This window comes from Athene noctua, chromosome 21 (genome assembly GCF_965140245.1).
Source record: "Athene noctua chromosome 21, bAthNoc1.hap1.1, whole genome shotgun sequence".
Classification (NCBI taxonomy): Eukaryota; Metazoa; Chordata; class Aves; order Strigiformes; family Strigidae; genus Athene; species Athene noctua.
Window position 1 is genome coordinate 4,073,951 of NC_134057.1, and position 20,885 is coordinate 4,094,835.

The following is a 20,885-nucleotide window of genomic DNA, read 5'->3' on the forward strand; positions in this document are numbered from 1 at the left end:
GGAGGCCAAAAGAAAGTGTTTCTTTGCTCTTCAGGAAAAAGGAGCCATGAACACCTCCCCTGGAGAGGTTTGTGAGGCAGAGCCTCGCAGGTATGGCAAAAAGGAAACCTGATATATTTCTCCAGACAATTTAGAACTTGACATGTATTTATTTGAAAGCTCCCTCCAGAAAAAGAAGGAAGAGACATTAACCAAATGAGTAACGTAAGTTGGTAGAAAAAGCAGCATCAGAACACTACAATGCACGCTGCTGTCTATCCTTCACAGGGCACTAAGAAAGCAGTGTTACGTTAGGATCCAGGCAGCAGGGCTGCTGCAGGGGGACAGGACCCTGGGTCCTAGGCACGAGACAGCAATCTTCCAGAGGGACTAACACCACTTGCCGGACAGCCCCTGCTTCAGGGTACAGTTTTAGACTATTCTTTAACTCGTTTTCCCACATCATGTCTAGAACAACATTAAAGCACGTGCAGGAACAATTTTGTCAGAGTATTTTCTTGTTTTCAAAACAGGGATTGTGGCGCTAGATATCAGTCTGCAGTTCTTCTGGATGCCAAAATGGATGATGAGTTATGCAATCGATCCAAGCAATTTGTCTAGGGAGGGCAGCAGCTCATCTGTACACAGCAGCAAACTAAGGGCTGCTTGGAGGAAGAGGGTTTGTCAGCACTGGCTGAACTGAATTTCAGCAGTGATTCAAGGCACGTCACAACAACTAACTGCTTCCAGTCCCTCCCTTCCACCTTTAAAAACACAAGAGTGTTGGCTGTTTTAAAAATGGCCAATCACGGATTTTTTTTTTTTTTTTAAAGTCAATGGACATGATAAAAACGTGCTGGCACCAAACATCTCATCTGAATGTCCTGTAAAGTTTGGACAAAGTACGGTCTGCTGATGCCCAAAGTTAATGAATGACATGTCACCATGACAAATCAGACCTCAGCCATTCAAGGGCCCAGAAAAAAAGTAACAGAAGCTTAAAATGTCACTTTTCCTCTGAAACAGCACTCGAATGCAATATAGAAATACACTGACACCACTTGGTACCATTTAGGTTGCTGGGCATTATACACCCATACATATTCTTATCCTGCAACCTGCCACACATCTCCAGATTTTGTCAGCCTCCACACGGAGCTACTATGCTGGCCAAAGGCAGATTTTTGTTAGACCAAGTATCTCTACCTCAACTGCTCCCAAGATCCCTGTGTTACATAGCTAGGCAGACAGCAAGATCTCCATCCGAGCTTCTTCAGGAAGGCTATTATCTGCATCACCACAGCCTCGGTGGTGTAAGGTCAAGAAGAAATAATCTAAACAAGAAGAAATGGAGGAAACTCAGGAGACAGCTACCCCATATAGAATGTTCTTTTCTCAGATGGGCAAAATAACGTTATTCAAGAGCACTGATTCAAAAATTGAATAGTTATTTATTGTTCCAGAAGTACATTGCTCTTTTATACATATTTCATAAATGATACAGGATTTTACACATGTTCAGTTTTTTTTTTTTTTTTTTTGTTTTTTGTTTTTTTTTTAAAGAAGGACTTTTCTCCATGCTCCCTCCCTCATCCCAAACACACATCAAGGATTCAGCTACAGGATCGTGTTCAATTTTTTTCCCTTTAAAACTCACCACACAAACAGGATAAAACAGATAAAAAATAATCACACAATGTAATTAAATTGAAAGACAGAGGAAAAAGGGGAAGGGAGAAAAAAAACAAAACTAGAAACATGCACCCATTCGGTCCAACATGCCACTGAGTGAGAAGAGGCAGCAATCCCAGCTGTGTTTCCACATCTGCAAGGCACCTGGCGTCTAGTTAATACTGATTTGTTTTTTTCTTTCCTATTTTATTTTTAAAACATGGTTCTCCAAAAAAACCCAGAAGCCTCTTTCCATGACACAGTGAGGAGTAGTAGTGAAACATCAAAAAAGCAGCCAGCCTTTCTGTATATAGTGCTTAGTGCCCTTCTCGCACCTTCATCCTGTCTCCACAGTATTTATCAGCAGGATGCTAAAACAGACTGACCTGCTTTGAATGAAGAGATGTTTTATCTGCTTAGAAATCAGCTAGCCTTGGCTAGAAGAGAGGGCAATGGGTTGACTTTCCTTCCTCTATTTCTTTTAGCTAAGAACAAGAGATGTCATTAGCCACTCCTAAGAAATTCTGACCTGTGGACGCAAAGTTCATTTAAAGCTACTTAATCAGGGGGAAGTGCTAGAGAACTGAAGTAGTTCTGTGTCTTGCACTGTAAGAGCCCCAGGCTTTCAAAAAGTCTCTGGGCAAGGAAAATGTTTTGACCATATATGAGACCTTTTATCCTGTTACACAAGCAATCAAAGATCAAGTTTAATTATTCCATGTTCCAAAACTGTTCATTTAAAAGCAGGAGTCATGATTCTGTGACAGTTTCATAATCCTTTATGCCTTCATAATTTCACAGTCCAGGTGGCTATCAGATTTGGGGTAGGAAGAGGGGAATCTCCCTCCCTTAAGACTGAATATAAAAAACCTCTCATGCAATGCTGCCATTGATTTCTAGAAGGAGCTCAAGGGACGTAAAGTTTCTATAGTTATTATGGAATAATCCAAAATATCAATTATCAAATGTCCAGAAGAAAACTCATTCCTTCTCTCACTTGGCTACAACCAATCTGTGCTACAAATAAGCAAAGGAGGAAGTCAGTGGAGCACATGGGGTGGGCTGGGAAGTGGAAGCTCATGTTTTTCCAGTAGAAAGCAGTCTTGTAGTAACTTTATAAAAGATAGCGGGTCTGATCAGAAGTGTGCGTGTTAATGGTGGTGGAGCAAGTTCTGATCACCAGCCATAGCTCCAAGTGGCTTGAATTCTTTGCTGTTTTTCTCCTTTTTCTTTTTTTGAGAGGGAAAGAGATCTTAATCAGGTAAAGGAAAATTAAAAAAGCTAAGCAGGCTGCTGGTGTCTTACCAAGAGGCAGACCCTGCAAAGCTGGAAGAAGACACCCCCCTAACACCCCAGCATTACATTCTTTTCATGAACCCCCCCAATCCTGTATTTGTACACAATTGCCATTCAGACAGGTTTTAAATGTGACTATTTGCCAAGCCCTTTTCAGAACTAACATTCCACAACGTCCCATCTTCATATTTAAGAGATTTCCCCCCAACAGTCCTTTGTCTTGATTAAAGGTAAAAACCCTCCACCCCCATACCACCTCCCAGCTTCCACCTGCAATGCTTTAATTAAAAAGGCAAGAGCTATGAACAGGTTTTTGCCGGGGTTCAGAGCTTCTTTGCTGATCAGTCCTTTTCATCAATTTGCTGGATGGGCAGGTGAACCTGCAGTGGGTCTCGAAGCCTCTTAAGGTCCAATTCTGCCTAAAAGTAAAAGACACATTATAAAGAACAAGCTCCCAATACACCTTCCCCAATACCATTCCTCTTTACAGCATGGAAAGCTTTCCCATATTTCCTTGTTTTTCCTGTCCAGAAGGGAAGTGTTCAAACATAAAACAAAGCCACAGGCTCATATTTGGGAAAACCATTCTCAGCACTTAAAGACACTTGCTCTGTATCTCTCTACACTTGGCTCCACGCAGCCACTTAAAAGGAATATGGTAGGGAAGATATGATGCCTAGAAACCTCACTGGAACATTTAAAAAAAACCCCCAAAAAATCCCACCAAAACCCCAACTAGATAAATGGGAATGGTTGATTCCAGAAGAAACACTCCCTGAAAATACAGCCACCCAAGGTTATCCATATACAGCACAGCATGAGAAAACTCAGAGGTCCTTCTGGGTTTCTCATGAAACCAAGAGCCTAGCCCTGATCTCCCTCTACTCCTCATGCCACTCGACTTCTCCAAGGCAGGAGAACACATCTTGCCCTGCATATCCTACACTGTCATTTCCAGAGCCTGGGAATAAACAGAGAATGATACGGAGCAGTGAAAAAGCTTGTGGTAGCTCTGCTTTTCCTGCTTACGCCATCCTTCTGCAGAAACTCTCTCAGAAACATGAGGAAAGATCTCTACCCGACTCCTTTGTTGAACAGATCCCACAGTGTGGACAGTCTGCCAAAAGTGTCTGCCTCCAGAATATGAGAAATCTGCCCCCATTGCCACTAACAATACAGCTAAGTTTCTTAAACATTATTTTCCAGGACTGCAACTGGTGCACTGAAGTGCTATGTCAAGAAGACATGAACTGAATGGATGCAAGTCTTCATTCCTCACTAAATCCATCTGGTGTGTAGGAGCTGAGAAGAAAGGAAATCTTGAATTAGGCTCCTCTGAGGCATGAAGTGCCTGAAGCAACTCAAGATTTGCCAGCAGTTTCAAAAATGCCCTTACAGACAGATACAGGCAACCGTTTCATTTTGATTTACACATCCAGCAGTTCTATTCCTGCGCAAATCAAAGCCAATTTACAGTGATTTCACTGGGGCTGCGACAAGAAAATGGGCTGAAAACTTAAGATACATTCATTCTTCTTTGAGGTGCATCTATTAATAGTAACTAAGAACTAGCAAGCAGTAATTTCTTTGTCTTATTTCTGGAAAAACTCTTGTTACCTGAGCAATTGCATCCTTGAGTTGATTGTATTTCTCTAGATCAAATCGTGTCTTTTTGGCTCCTTTATGGAAAAATAACAAGTACTGTCTGTCTCTGGCATCTGGATATACATACTCCTGAAAAGAATAAAGGAGAGAAGATAGGGATAAAGCCACAACAGGCTGCAACAAAGGGTACCATTAGCACAGTATGTATCAGGTGTGTTTTGGGAGGATGACTAGTTTCTGTCAGTGAAGGCACAAGACCAGACAGCATTGTCTATGCTCACCCACTGTGGTGAGGTGACCCCAGCCAGCAGCTAAGCCACCAAGCCAGTCAGTCAGTCACTCCTCTGCAGCTGGATGGAGGAAGAGAATCAAAAAGGCAAAACCCAAGAACTTAAGAGTCAAGATAAAGACAGCTTAAGAAATTAAGAAAAAAAAGACCCATAAGGGTGATGCAAAAGCAATCACTCAGCACCTCCCACCAGCAGACCAATGCCCAGCCAGTCTCTGAGCAACAGCTACTTTGGAGAAACTCCCCCTGCCAGAGTTTATTGCTGAACATGACATTACATGGTATTATTTTGGTCAGTTCAGGTCAGCTGTGCTGGCTGTATCCCCTTCGCAACGTGTCTCCACCCTCCAGCCTACTCCTGGGGGTGGTGTGTGTGTGTGGAGGTGGTAGGGGAGGAATAAGAGACACGACCTCGATATTGCTGAAGCGTGCTTGCGCAGTAACAAAAACACTGGTGTGTTGTCAAGACTGTTTTGGTCACAAATCCAAAACACAGCACCATACCAGCTGCTGTGAAGAACATTAGCTCCATCCCAGCCAGACTCAGTACAGGCATTTGCTTCTCTACTAGTATCTTACACTCTAGCAGTGAGTTACCGTCACCTCCCTCCTGTCCCCAATGTGTGAATCCTTCCGTGCTGGGAGAAGAAAAACTAACACATTTCAGGGTTCCAATACTGACAAGTTTGTGGGGAGCAAGGGAAAAAAAAAAAAAAAAAAGCAGCTATAAATACCAGAAGAAAGCCTTTGTAAAATGGCCCTTACTCTCTTTTTAAGGTCATAGACATGCAATAGCTAACTAAAGCAACAGTAGTTGCTTATGAGTTCATCTCTCAGCCAAGCTACACAAGCAAGAACAAGAGTCTAATACCACAGGTTTTGTCAGGGGTACTCTACTGCAAAAAGTCACAGCATGCAGATAACTCGGAGCAGCAGAGCTGATCACAACAAATCCCACATAGCCTCCACAAAGTACAGGTTTCCCTGCTGAAGTTAACTGTCCCTTGCACTGGAACACCCCACAGCCCTGGTGTACAGGGGTACACAACGACCAGGGCAATCAGGTGAAGAAAAGCTGTGTTCAGTGTCACGCCATCTCAGAAGCACTGAGATTTTAAGGTCTGGCATAAGAGGTACGAATTGATACAGATGACAATTAAACCCGCAGCATCTGTTCTGATGGTCTTGTGACTGTAGAGACTCTTCGAGCCACCCCTTGGTATTTAGGTGGGATTATCAAGTTTAGGTGGGAGTGATGAGACAAACCATGTACTAGTAAATCCACACATAGTCTGTCACAACTACACGGATCCAGAGAAGGATCTGGATGGGAGGCCAGATCCATAAAACACCTAAACAAAAGCATTTCCAGCAAGATCCCTGAACCTTCATCTCACTAAAAAGGCCAGCATCTCATGTCAGAGAGGTGCGCTTCCTTGAAACTCAGAAGGTACCTCATGCACCCATAGTTTATCTAGATAATAAGTCACAGCACTTGGAGGCCTCTGGTGCAAGTCAGCATGTATGAGGTTGTGTGAGTGGAGGCAGAAACCATTATCTGTCAGTAGATGAAGCTGTACAGCTAAAGCAGTCAACCACCAAACATATATATGCATCATGGTAAGACAATCAGGAAATCAGCAATGACCACCACCAGAAAATTACACAACCATACGCCACCATCCCGGATAGCACAAATAAAATCAAGTGGCATCTAGGTTCTGACAGGATAAGGAAATAACAAAGCTACTTCTAAACAGGCACAATTTTGCTATTTTCCTAGGGAGTAGAGCTCAAAAAGTCTTCTACTGAAGTGTCAACATCAGCACAACAAGTCCTACCTGGCGAGTCATTACGAAATAAGCATACATTGCCATGGCACTACCATAGGTGATGAAATAGGTGACTGGTTCCATAATGTCCCAAGAATATTCCCACCAGGTGAGGCGGGCCAGAATCCCAAACTGGGTGGCCATATAGGCCAGGCCTCCCCACAACACCAAGGTTGTCCTCTTCTCTGCTTTTCTGCTGAGCTCCATCCTTACCTGCAGAAAACAGAAACACACACTTTGTATTCTCAAGAAAAATTATGTTAATATCATTTAGAGATAATGTAAAAATAGTACCTTGTATTTATATTAATGCTAAGTGGTTTGAAACATGATTTGAGTCTACATTATGCAGACAAATCTAGACTACTTTTCCATCAGTCTCTTATCATCCATATTTTACTCCAAGCATGCTCTGAATGCCTCAGAGAGGTGTTTAGGGACTGGGGGTGTTGATCGACAGCTGGCTAAACAGGAGCCAGCAGTGTGCCCAGGGGCACAGGGGTCCAGGAAAGCCAATGGCATCCTGGCTTGTGTCAGCACTGCCGTGGCCAGCAGGGACAGGGAAGGGATCTGAGCCCTGGGCTCGGCACTGGTGAGGCCGCCCCTCGATGAGTGGGTTCAGTTTTGGGCCCCTCACCCCAAAAAGGCCATTGAATGACTCGAGCGTGGCCAGAGAAGGGCAACGGAGCTGGGGCAGGGTCTGGAGCACAGGTCTGCTGGGGAGCGGCTGGGGGAACTGGGGGGGTTCAGTCTGGAGAAGAGGAGGCTGAGGGGAGACCTCCTGGCCCTCTACTGCTCCCTGACAGGAGGGTGCAGAGAGGGGGGATGAGTCTCTTGAACAAAATAATAAGTGATAGGACAAGAGGGAATGGCCTCAAGCTGCCCAGGGCAGGGTCAGGCTGGCTCTGAGGAAGGATTTCTGTGCAGAAGGGGCTGTTGGGCGTTGGAATGGGCTGCCCAGGGCAGGGGGGAGTCCCCATCCCTGGAGGGGTTGAATAGGGGCTGAGCCAGCGCTGAGGGATCTGGGGGAGTTGGGAACGGTCAGTGCTGGGTTAACGGTTGGACTGGATGATCTTCAAGGTCCTTTCCAGCCTCGCTGATTCTGTGATTCTGTTTATTTCTCTATGTTCAGAGATGTTCTGTTGCATTAACCCCACTCTTTATTTACTACCAAGGTTCATTTCCAATTATATAAAGCAAGGAAACAAAATCCTTCCATACAGAAACCAAAACCAGGCATGGTTTGGTATACACTTAGTGCAACATCGGCTTCAGTTGTCTTAAAACTATTCAAAGCATGCCTAATGCCTAGGAACCTAATTAAAACCTTAAAATAAATTACGGATGCGTTTGGAAGGGAAGTAAAATACAATGAGAAACATCTCACTTTTTCTAGTGGTGCTAATTGCTCCTTCAATTCCTCTAGTCTCCCTATCAGCTCCTTCTCTTTGTTCAGCTGGTGCTCCTCAATGCACAAGGCGGTATACAACTGCTGAACCAACGTCTTGACATCATTCAGCGTCGTTGCATTTTCATGGCTTAAGAGCTCTAGGGAAAAAAAGAGACTACTTTATATGCATGTATCCACAGAAGTTCTCATATACGCTTCAGGAACTTATTAGTCTGCACAGGAAATGTATGAAACTATCTTTTCAACAAAGAAGCCTTTGGAAGAACTCCAACGCTTTAAGACAATGCGATTTCTTCAAAAGAAATTCAGACTTTATTATTGGATATTCCTAAAATTTGATAAGTATAGGGAAAATAAATAGTTAATATTAAGCTTGCCAGATACCAACAGCTGCTTCTGATCCATATTTATGTACAAGACTTAATGCAAATGAACAACTAACCTACTATGATCCATCACAACAGCTGTCAAGAAACAGCCAGAATTCAGACTTACAGAACATCAGCAACCATAGCTATTGATGAGGCAGCCAAGCATCTTGGGGTTGTGGCCCCAGAACATGCAGTCTTATGATAATTATTTTGAGTACTAACGCCAGGAATTGTTTCCCAACACTGTGGGCCACCCCTTGCTGTGCTGCCTACAGGGCAATGAAATTTTCCTTCACAGTATTTAAACAGACAAAGTGACAGGGCCACCAACTGAAACTACCTTTATCCCTGCATTTCAACACAAAAAGGATTCCTAAAGGAAATCAGTTTGTAAGACAGTTGTGACTAGTACTATTGAACTACAGGCTCCATATGGAAAAAACCCCAACAGGTTTCAAATCAAAGCAAAAGAACTTGGCATTAGCCAAATAAAGAAATAATTTTTTTTTTTAATGAATTTTTTTAGCATCCTTGGGCTTGTACCTTAAGTTATCTTCTCAAAATATGATTTTTACTAATGCATAAAAAGCTGTGGACAACTTAAGTTTTAACCCTAGCAGCTCAGGGTAAAGAAAGTGACTCAGTTGCACACGAAGCACACCATATCCCCCTCCCACCTAAAGGGATAAGATGAAGAAAACAACATGTGTTCCTACTGAAGTGACCATCAACAAGTACTTAGTATTTACGATTACAGTGTTCTGGTATTTTAATTTCAAAATACACAGGGTGATTTTGTAAAAATGGAAAAGCAAAAGCTGAAAAGTTTAACAGAACTAATTTCAGTGCCTATTTATGGGCACATTCATTTTAATACAAGCTAACTCTAAAAAATCTCCTTGGCAAATGAATCAGAGGCAGCAATATCATGTAACCTAGGTGATCCCAGAGCTCACCTACCAGTGCACAATAGGTATATCACACAGGCAAGCTAACCAAAAATACATACCAACTCCTCAACACAGACTCTGCTCTCTCAAACATTAGGCAAGTGGGACATATGAATTACTTTACCTTGGGACAGCAATTCCTCCAGTGCAGAAACAGACACCATGCTTGCATTCTCATTTAACTGTATTAAAAATTACAGACTAAACCAGCTAGGCTTGATACCATCACCTGCTCTCAGGGCCTAACAGTTAAAAGAGACACCTTGTTAAAATCGTCACTCCGCTTCTCTGGCTTACAATGTCTTGTAAGTGTGTGCAAACAGCACATTCAGGACACAGAGCAGTAGGGTGACATTGCCGAGAGTAACGTGTGTGTGTGTGAGATATCCAGTGATTTAGATATCCAGTCTTAGTGTAGAGTTTTCTGTTAAGGTACCCTTAAGGAGATTAGAAAAAAACATCTCTAGCAGAGGTCAGTCTAATCCACAGACAGGGGAGAAATGGTATTTCACCCAAATGCTGCACTCCCTCTCAATTCCAGTCTCCCACATACTAAGAACAAAGTTCCCTGAGTCAGAAATGTCTTTATTTATTTCGTATTTTTATATTGTGAAAAATAAAATGCTAGAATACTTTTTTACTGTCTTCCTTGCAAAAAGGTCCTTGGAAGCTAACTACATCTACAGAGGAAGATGGCATAGGTTCAGCAGATCTTCCTAAAAGTCAGCCTCCCAGGGCAGTCTCAGACTCAAAAGATATGGTCAGCCTCCAGGTTTGTGATAGATCAACTTGCTTTAACATGTTGCCTTATTCAGGCTGGTCAAGGTGGAAAAGGAGCGTTAACAGTTCCCTCAGAGCTTTTGCCTTATGAATGATTGGTTCGTTATCTACTACTTGAAGAGAGGCATAAGACAGGAAGGCCCAAACACTAGGGAAAACATCCAGATAAATAGGGGAAGGTATTTCCATCATCTAACCTCAACTGGGAATGCAAGTCAAGTTAGAAATCCTTCCCAATTTGTTTGCCTGTCTACAGGGCTAAAAATTCTTTTTAGAAAAATACCGCTTGCAACACTCACATTTTTGCCTGCAACAATAACAGAACAATAATGTAGACAAAAATCCCCTGCTATCTGTGAGCCAAGCAACAAACAGATCAACATTTCCAAAATGGGTCCTTTTGTTTAAGTCCTGGGAGGTAAGTATCGGCATGCAAGAACCTGGTGCTTTAGGAAGCTGTAAAGTTGCCTAGAAGTAAGAGTAGATGGCAGACGAAAATACAAAGTTCCTGCCTCCACCAGTTAACTCTGGAGTGTCTCAGAAGCTTCTTGCAAGTTTTCACATCTTGAAAAATTACACAAATGTCCAAAGCCCATTATTTAAAAAGATTTTCTTATTGATTCAAAAGAGATTGGTTTCCCTTCCTATTTGGTTCTTAGTAATGTAAACCTTGTAAGAGCATGGTTTCATTTATTTCACTGTTTATTAGCTCACAAGGTTTCAAGGTTTACTTGCAACGTTCAAAGTACCACACTTAAAAGGAAACAATGTTAACTGTCAGGTGAGGAATTATTTATTCTTCCGAATCAGATAATATAACCATCAGTCTAGCTCCCAATTTGAATTGTACTCCTTCAGAATGAGTTAAACGACATTACTCTTCAGTAATTAGAAAGAAAGAAATCAGAAAAAATTACAAAATTAGAAGAAATTACATTTCTTCATGTATTCTTCTTATGGGGGGTACTGGGTTGGACCAGAATGAATATTTGCTTTTTATCACTGACTACTCCAATTACTTGGATATCACTGAATTAGACTCCAAGGGCACAATTAGAAACTGCAAGGTTTCCTTTAGAAATAACACTTCACGTTCTTGAACAAGTTCACGTTCTTGAACAAGTTAATAAAGCATGGTGCAGTTAAAGAGGGAACTGAATACTGAAATTTCTGATGTCTACCAGAACCAGACTAGTTTACCTCTCTTTGGTGGTCTAACATGGTACGTGACATCATTAATGATCAGTTTGAAATCATCCAGCAGAAGCAAATCTATGCCTGTGGAGGAGGCAACACGTGTGCCATCTGTAAGGCAAACACAGACATTACACAGTAGAAACAAAAGTACCTAAACATGCTGTGGCTAAGTTGAAATGCCATCTCAAATCCAGTTGATGGACTCCCACATTTTCCCACAGATGATACGTATACCAGGAGCCAAATATACCAGCAGACCTTACATAACAAATACTAGCTGAGCTACTCATGCAGCTGCTTTTCTACATTTGTGATATTTGGGATCATCTTATGAAAAGCAGTTCCCTTCACTTGGCACTCTTTGAATATTTTACTATGTTTTGCAATACAATTCACTTAAGTGACCTTCATCTCTCCCCAGTGGCATTAGAAATTATTTCAGGCTCTGGTATTGGACAGCTTTGACATCATTAACTTAGCAAACACCCCTCTCCCAGGCCAAGACTTCTAAGGAAATCCCTGCTTTGAGGGCACTTTTATAAGATGTCCTAACAACGTTTCAGAGCTCTGGTGCCTAGCAGACACATAGCAGTTGAGCAAAATGGTGAAGTAAGAAACACGTGAAGTGAAAACATGATTGAGTTTTCATAGCTAAGCAAGATACTGTTTCCCTTGTACCACCTTCTACACCCTGGCCTTACAAATCGCTTAGAACCTCTACACAGGTTACACAGCTTGCATCTTTCCTGCTAAACAGTACGACTCACCAAAACCACCTCCATTAGCACTGAGCTGGAGTCCCCTCCATTAGGAACGTTTTCCTCCTCCTCCACTCTACAATTAGACTTCTTTGGCAGACCTGACTATACAGGGATAGCTAACAATATTCTTAATCTCGGAACGGCATTTCTACCTCCTACTTATTCAGGAATGTTGAAGATCTTGCACCGTAGCAAATTGTTACTTAAAAAGCAAAAGGCTGGATGAAAATAGCTGGAACACAAGTAAATCAATTTGTAAATAAGAGTACCTGCTGAGTAGATTGCAACCCGATCAATTCCTCGGTCCTCTGCTTGCAGCTGTTGTAAGAACACACCAACAGAGTCTGAGATAGGTTTAAGTGTGAACTGGCAACGCTCACGCCGGGATGGAAGATTCACAGAAATCACAGGTAACCCGTTTTGGTAAACCACCGTCACTTCTACAGAGAAGAAAAGAAAAAACAAGTTTATCATTAAAAGTGAACCCATTTTGTCATATTAGTTCTGTATTTGTCCCATGGAGAGAGAGACAAACATGATTATGAGCTGAACATAACACAGACTAAATTATTGGTCATTCTTTTATCAATAGATGTGTCCATCAACAGAAAATGGAGGGATGTCAGAGGTTTTCACTCCCATTAACTTGGCAGTATCTGTTAGATTTTCAGTGCTTTGTTAGAAAATAAGAGATACTTACTACTAAGCACAATCAAGTTCATATTAAAAGGCCACATGATATCTAAAAGCCACATTGCAGCATAGTACTTTTTGGTTAGTTTCTGAGAAAGTATTTTGGACTATGGAAGGCAAAACACTGTGCAATTTATCGGGATTTATAGCCCAAAAGACAAAGGCAGACTGCGTATATTAGGAAACATCAAGCAAGGACATACTTCAAATCTTTTAATTCTTGTATTAATTCTGGTTTCCTCCTCTTGGTCCTGAGGCAACAAATGTTTAAGAGAACTGTCAGGAGTATGAGATTGTAGGAACGGCACTCTCAGTTTAAGCTTCAAGGTTATTTCATCTAAAATTCATGCGATCAATACACTTTGTACTTCAGAAGATAGACATTACTTCTTAGGTGTAGATAAACCAAAATTTTCCATTTCTTTAGTACTGTCGGGAGCTTTTGCAAGAGCATTCTTAAAGGATTTCTGTGCACCTTCCTAAAATTTATGGTAGCGACCTTCATGAACTGTAAGCTAGTTATTTTACTGCCAGAAAGACAGCCCACTCTTTGGGATATCCATACACAGAAAAGAGAAGTTAAAAGTTCATATTGTCCAAGTCCTCTACTGAGTCACGAACACTCACAATTTTTCCCAAGTGCAGTAGTTACTAAGATATAGAAGCACACCTAAAAATGATTCGGTCTGGACTGCTACGTATTTTTCTTATGTAAAAACCTAAGGTCTTTTTTATTGCACGGAGCATTTGCCATGTCTCAAGGATTGTGCAGTCGCACCCACCCACACTGCATCTGGCTTAGAATTCCCACCTCTTGTAGCTTTGGCCAACTACATGAACTACACCATCTACTTAAACTCATCTAACTCATGTATTGACATGCCAAGTCAATTTAAGCAGCTAACATCAAAACTAGTTGGTCAAAGCAGCCAATGCAAGTAAAAATAAAAGCAAATAATGTAATTTTAACTCCCAAAGGGAACTACTTCTCAGTATACTACTGTTCAGAAAGTTCTGCCACGGATAGCTTTCATAGCTCCCCTTTCAGTGATTTGCTGCCAGATGATGAACTCGTTTATCACAGGATCGTTTGCACAAGTTTCGGGGTGTCATGCCTTTCCTGAAAGGGGAGGCTCGTGTATGGTGAGAAAGGATGCACCAAGTCCACTTTAACGAAGCCAGAAGAGTTCTCTCAGATTTTTGAGTTTACTGTCACATGCCTCCATGAATTGAATCAAGCATTTTCCCTCTTCCACGGGACTGCTATCCTATGCTGACAAAAAGGTCCTCATGGCATCTTTAAAGACAAGGTGGAAGTGATGAGGTACAGATATCTAAAATGACTAAAGCATCCCAAGAGGCTCCAGTATTTGGAAGCCTATAAAGGCCTATTCTCAAGACTTAGACACCTGACAGTATTTAATAGCTTTAATGTTTGGAAGCTTAAGACTCAGAGACAACAGTCAGATATTTACTGAAAAAATAAAGCAAACTGTCAATTTATTTGGACAGTTAAACAGAATTTCAAGCTCTTTATCAGCAGTCATTATGACACCAGCTTTAAGATTTTTGCATTCTTTCATTCAAGTATTTGAGCAAGAGACTGATAAAAAATAGATTAGCATTAGCTACACTTACGATAGCAAGCTCAGAACAAGTGATCTACATGCTTAGAAGCTTAAAATAGCCACTTAAATACTGAATTCATTGGTTCTGTGAGTAGCAGATACAACATTGACTTATGTAGTGTTTACATAATCACAAGACATGAAAAACATTCTTTAAGATGCTACCTTGATCATACAGGCAGTGAGCCAGTTTATTGTAGAGCAGAAGAGATAACAACATGTGCACCAACTCTTTTCTGTGTATCCCCATGGGTACAACCCAACCACTGCAGCTCCATCCCTGCCAGCTTTGGAGGAAGCACCTACCAGTGCCAGCCCTGCTGCTTTTTAACCCTCCACACACCAGGTGGAGACCACAGTGATAAACAGGACAGGTCAGACTGCACCAAGGGTGACCAGCACTGGTAGCACACACAAAAACCTTTCTCAAGGATTTCCAGTTTAGGTGAAGTGTTAAATTCCAAATCATTTCCCTCTGGAAGACAGGCTCAGTAAGTCCCGAATTACAGCTGGTTTATGTTTTCCTTACAAAAAGCTTATAGAAGTAATTTTCTAGCCTAATTCACTGGTCAGGAAAGTCCGTAACTCCAGTTTGATCCTCTCATCACCTCCCACACAAGTAACGTCTGGTCAGATTTTTACTGCATTGGAGAGGGACGAGCTCAGAGACAAACAAACAAAAAAAGAAAAAAAAAGGGAAAAAAATCCAGAGGACATGTCAATAACACAAATCTAACAGCAACAGACAGTTCCAGCAAAAGTTATTAAGAAGACACTGCGATACGCCTGTCTGCCTTGCTCTCCTCTGCTCCGACAGCCCAGTGGATTGCCTGCATGAGGACTACAAGTTAATAAGTGGACAAAGTATTTGTGCATTTCATTAATTCTAGAGCTAACATTCCGGCTAACCTTTCCTGATGAAATTTTAAGCTGATATGTAAATACGTGGGACAAGTAGGAGACAGTAACCGCATACAAGTGTATTGCACTTCCATTTACAGACCCCTGCAACCTGGCCGGGGATGCTGCTAAATAAGAGCACACAGGATTTCAAAAGCTTTACACGCTATATTAAGCGTGAGGTTGCTCTGAGGTATGAATTCCATCCAAGCAGCACGGAGCTTTGACTCAACCATATGTGCACCAGTAACAGGTCATTAGTATTTGTTAAAGATTTCTGCTCTTGCATAAGAACAACCTAAGCAATACATTAGGCCAAAAGTACAGTAAAAAAAAAAAAAAAAAAAAAGAAAAGAAAAAGGGTATGGCCAAAGAAGTCAGTGCTGAATATTTACTACTGGTAAAGGTGAAGTTATTGGAAGAAATAACTAGGTAAATATTCAAGCACAGTAAGAGGCAAGGTAAAATCAAATCAGGCAAGTAGCTTCACACTTAGATTATCCTCTCAACCTTACATGTGTCCTCTACACCTGTACCTGTTTAAGCCTTCAGGTTTTTATTTTGAACTCTCCACAGCAGTCATGTTCTCTTCGGTTTTGCACACACTATCCAGGCAGGGGAAGCAATTGTGCCGGAACCCTTTACTTCATTAACTTTCAGGCCTTATTAACAAACGTTAATGGGGAGAGTATCCACTAACCACCTGTGTCAGCGTTAAGTGTCTTTGCACAAAGCATGCAGATGCTAGGCGGGCAGGGATCTCAAAGCTGCTTGTTTCCTCTTTGCACTCTAGCATGCTGAGACTCTTCCAGTTCCACCAATGCATTCTTTTGTCTCTGTTATGACAACCTATCAAAAAAAAGCTTCATGTCTGAACAGTCCCAGAATTTAAATAAAGGAACAAAGTTGCCTCGGCTTCACAACGTACTCACTGCAGCAAACAGTGCTTCCAACCGTTTGAGCAAGTAGCTAGTATGAAGTGCAGTTTCATGACATAAATAAAATTAACAGGGCACACAGTACCCTGAAAGGGAGGCACCACACAGACCTCATGGCTACACCAGGAAAAAGTCTGGCAAAAAAATTTGGACAGCTGCTTGCAAAGTACGTCTGTCTCCATAAAGCCTGTCCAGTTTTGTCGGGACAGTTATTAGAAAAGGTGACCGTTTCCTTAATTCTTGTCGACTTGGTTGTCTGTCACTCAGTTTAAAACTAGATCACCTCCTAGCCAAAAAAAGCCTCAACCGGCAAAGCGGTCAGGGAATGGGATTTAAGCGAGCCCAGCGCGTCTGCCTGTGGATACTCACCATCGGAGGGCACTACGGTACTGCAATACACCACTCTCGCACTCTGCCACGGAGAAAGCCTCTGATGCACCTAGAAAATACAAGCACAGCACAACAGCCAAGCGTTCAGTGCCGCTCGTCTGGCAGAATCACACCCCAGCGGCACCTCCTGCCCCCTGCCGCCACCCCCAGCCCAGTGCCGGCGCTCGGCATCTCCTGCCCCCGCCGCAGGGGTGACACCCCCAGGAGCCCTGGCAAGCACAAGCCCTGCTCCTACCATCTGCCACCCAGCAGGGCTTCCCCCTCGGCCAAGCTCACCTCCACACACCTCACTCGCTACTCACGGAGTTTAAAGCGAGAATGTATAACAACAGCTGTGGGGTTTTTTTTCCTTCCTCCTTAACGTAAAACGGCTTTTTAAAGCCACGTTGAATTGATCAGTTTTAAGAAATCAATTCCGATTACCACACATGAGAAGTAGAAATCACATAAAAGAATCAGTCTTTAAAGGTTAAAAAAAGTTTTAGCGCAACAGTGAGGTACGGTTAGGGAGTTGTGGATTAAGAGGTTCATTCTCTTACACTGTTTTCTGTGCTGACATGTATTTTTCTTCCTTACAGAGGGAAGCCAAACTCTAAGATACAAGTAGTAAACACGCCTGTTCATAAAAGAACAAACTGTTCAAGACGAACAAAATGTGATACTGAGCTACAAAAAAAAAAAAAATAGCCTGAAAAGAAGAAAGCGTAGGGATGGTTCGTATGTTCTGCAACCTTAGCAAGGGACTAACTTAATGAAAATCTAGAATCAGACTGATTTGAAGTCTGTCTTCTAGGATAAATTACACTAGTTATATACACTAATCCTCCCCCAACGGTGAAATTACCATTGTAGCGCAAAAGAGCCCAATTTTAAAAAAAAGTAAGGAACAACACTAGCTCTCATTGGTCTGTGGTGGTATATATTTCAGTGACTAGCACGCAGATTTTTCAACAGTTGCAGTCCAATATGGGCATTCCTATAGTCTGGGATATTTTTTGTTGATTTCTAAAATACAGCTGCCAAACCTGTATTACCATAAAGTTATCTCCCAGGTAGGGCTTGTTTTTAAAGTAAATTTCTAACAGAAGTCTGCAAACAAACCCCAGGCTGTTGATTATTTCTCTGCCAAGTTTTCCAGACCTCCGTATTTTGTGAGGTTGCTTTCCATAATTTACTTAAAACAGCTTTATCTGCTACTTCACTTTTCTTCTGAGGCCCGCTATGCAAACTGAGGATAGTGTCAACTGCAGCAGCCTGTCTTGAGAGCAGGACCTATGGCCCAGGCAGTCAGTTGCCTTTGACAGCTCAGGAAAGTCACTCTCATTTATGCTGTATTTACACTCCATTTTTCTCAGTCTTGGCAATGAAAAAATCAGTCAAGTCATTTTCAGTTTTCCTCCTTGCAATTGCATTTTTAGCTTCCCACGGTCAAGTCAAACAGGCAGCTAAAAGGAAAAAAGAACTGGGCATTAAACAGCTGTAACAAGTGGGAAGTTGTATGTTTCGGCAAAAGTAATGTTTAGAAAAACCCTATGTGTTGGGAACCAAAGGGCAAATCTGCCTTTTGACAATTGAAAAAATAGCAGGTCTTCTGGATTGATAAACACCCATGTGCTACTGCTGAGCAACCAGGACCACCCCCCCACCCCCAAAGAAAAACAGGTTTAAAACTCAAAAATACCCAAGCAAAGCAGATACAGCCACACATCCTGGACAAATCAAGCTCTGCTGTCTTGGCATCACTATTCTATTACGAAAAAAGTCAGAAGCTCAAATGATCAGAAGCTGCACAACATGTAAGCCAGTTTTCAGAACTAAATTTTACCTAAGGAGGGGAAGCCTCTATAGGAAGTTTTATAAAAAATACCTTTTCCTGTTTGAAAGCACCAACTTCAGTTTTAATCCTTCTAAAACCAGTATCAGACCAGATACAATATTAAGTGGGCAGAATTTATAGAGTGAGAAACAAAACTTCCTGTCAGAGAGCACCACCAGAGCACCGTTTCTGTATTTGTCTTACCCGAACCCATTGCAGAGCTGGCCTTTGAGATATATGCTTTTCACTGCTTTACTATTTCCTTTTACATGGCGTTAATAATCTATTTTTGAAATTCTGCACATCAAGAGCCTGCCCTTCTACCAGATTTGCATGGCCACCCAAAAAATTCAGTAGCTGTTTTCAGAAAAGCCTAAAACCCACTAAACCCAACGTTACCCCATTGCAAAATGGCTATATAACTGAAAGATACCATCAGCTAGCATCTGCAGAGATCCTACCTTAAGGCCATGAGTACCTGACAGGTATAAAGTAGCTCCAGAAGTCTCCTGCCCTCATACAACACAGGCAAGAACCAGGAAAAAGGCAGAACGGGTTGAAAACCGGGGCTTGTTAGGCGACTCATCAAAAAGCTGAGGTGTCTAACCTCTCTGACAATTCTTCCACCCCGATTCAGGTCTGAACTGACTCTGTTTCATTAACCCCACAGCACTATGCTGCCACAACGTTTTACAGGAAGAGACACTGGTTAAACTATACCTATCTGTCACTCCTGCAGTTCTGAACTGTGCCTCGAGATACATGCTGCTGTTGGAAATTTCTTATCTAAGAAAACGATCTCTAATGGTTAGGAAAAAAAAAAAAAAAAGAACTCAAAGTAGAGACCTAAATGCCATCTTCAGCCATCCAAGGTTAGCAAGAGCTTAAGGAATCATCAATCATTTTTATTCCTGAGGGTGGCTGTTATTTTAAAATTGAGATGGAGAGAAATGTCTGAACCCTTTATCCAATGTCTGCAGTTCAACAGCCTTATGTAGTAATGTGCCAGAAGGCTGAAGCTCAGGACTAAAGCAGTGTGGGGCAGAGGAGAACAACTTGCTTCAAGCTTTGCTGGCCAGATCTCATGATCATTTGCCGCAGACAAATGCTCGACAGCTCACCACTTCAGTGCAGAATCACTACACCCATGTTTCAGTTGAGCCAGATTTGTCCACCACTTCTAAAATAAGCAGTATTTGGAGTGTGAAAAGCTCCAAAGCCAGACCACTGAAATCAGAAGCTTTAAGCACCAGGATAACTTTCTGGGTGTCAGAAGACCACATGCATTCACTTTTCACATCCATTTGATCCTTTGTCTCCTGTCTTATCTGCAGCAAGATGCATGTTAAGAGGCATGGGGTTACGCAGCAGCATCTTTGCTCCCAGAATGATTAAGAGAGCAAGAGAAAATAATCCCAGTTCTTTGTCTAAAACTAACACTTCCTCCAGGCTTGTCAAGGTCTATATTGAACAATCTATAGCTTGTAATGTAGCTATCTCCATCAGTAATAAAGTTAATCAAAGCCCTACTGGAAAAAAACAACAGCCTTTTAGCTACCAGTGACTGCTCTCTGATGGGAAAGGAGGGAGCAATCTGGCAGAGCTCATGCTCCTTGTTTTATATAATTATCAGTGATAGAATGGTAGCAACTCTGGGGTACCAAGTCTCCAAACCCTTCTTAAAATCAGAAAAGAAGTTGTCAAAAAAAAAAAACCAAACCACCCCAAGTATTGAAAAGGTTAATGTCTAGAACACAAGTAAAACATGCTGCTAACTCATTACCTGGAGGTACCAGTGCAGCAAAAGCCGCAGAGCTTTTGTGAAAAACAGAGCATTATCTGTGCAAAGATTTCTTACCATAAGCAAAATCTTTGAGAGATTTGCAAGTGCCAGCTACAATATTTTACAATTTATGAAAGGCCTCCTTTAAACGACGATGCCTTAAGTCAGACATGAAGCAGCTCACCTTTTCCAACAAGCAACATTTTCCTCTCTATCCCAACTTTCAATGCATGAAAAACTGAAAGTCCTTCCTGGCTCTTAACAGTTGTTATCCTAAAACCTCCTGGACAGCATCTGTGACAAAAACTTCTGCAAGCTTCCCTAAGCAACCACAGTAACCCAAACCACCCCCCGCAAAAGTGCTGAAGAGCTCCATTTATCATTCTTTCCCCTCAGTTCACAGCTCCAACTACTTCTGCTCCTGCACTGTTATATTTCGATCTCTCTGAAACTCATCATATGTTATTGGGTCCCTTTTTGTCCTCTCATTTTGCTTCCCCCTCATACCAGCCCTGTTTGCGAAGTGGAGGAGACCCAGAGTGAAACTTGTGTTCTGACCAGAAATCTGCTGTCCAAGCTCCATGATGTAATTTAT

General features: G+C 41.9%; 1 protein-coding gene across 2 annotated transcripts in view; it reads right to left on the reverse strand.

Moving 5' to 3' along the window:
• Positions 1-1,407: 1,407 nt before the first annotated feature.
• Positions 1,408-20,885, reverse strand: part of MCU (mitochondrial calcium uniporter) — a 95,246-nt gene continuing 75,768 nt past the window's right edge. The window contains exons 2-8 of one of the 2 annotated variants that reach the window (XM_074924255.1): positions 16,671-16,740; positions 12,412-12,582; positions 11,385-11,489; positions 8,060-8,220; positions 6,682-6,885; positions 4,564-4,680; positions 1,408-3,361 (exon numbers count right to left, since the gene is read on the reverse strand). In XM_074924255.1, the coding sequence (XP_074780356.1) occupies positions 3,227-3,361; positions 4,564-4,680; positions 6,682-6,885; positions 8,060-8,220; positions 11,385-11,489; positions 12,412-12,582; positions 16,671-16,740 (963 nt within the window). In that variant the 3' untranslated portion in view covers positions 1,408-3,226. Of the gene's footprint in view, positions 3,366-4,563; positions 4,681-6,681; positions 6,886-8,059; positions 8,221-11,384; positions 11,490-12,411; positions 12,583-16,670; positions 16,741-20,885 lie in introns of both variants that reach the window. The other variant, XM_074924256.1, reaches the window with a different exon arrangement.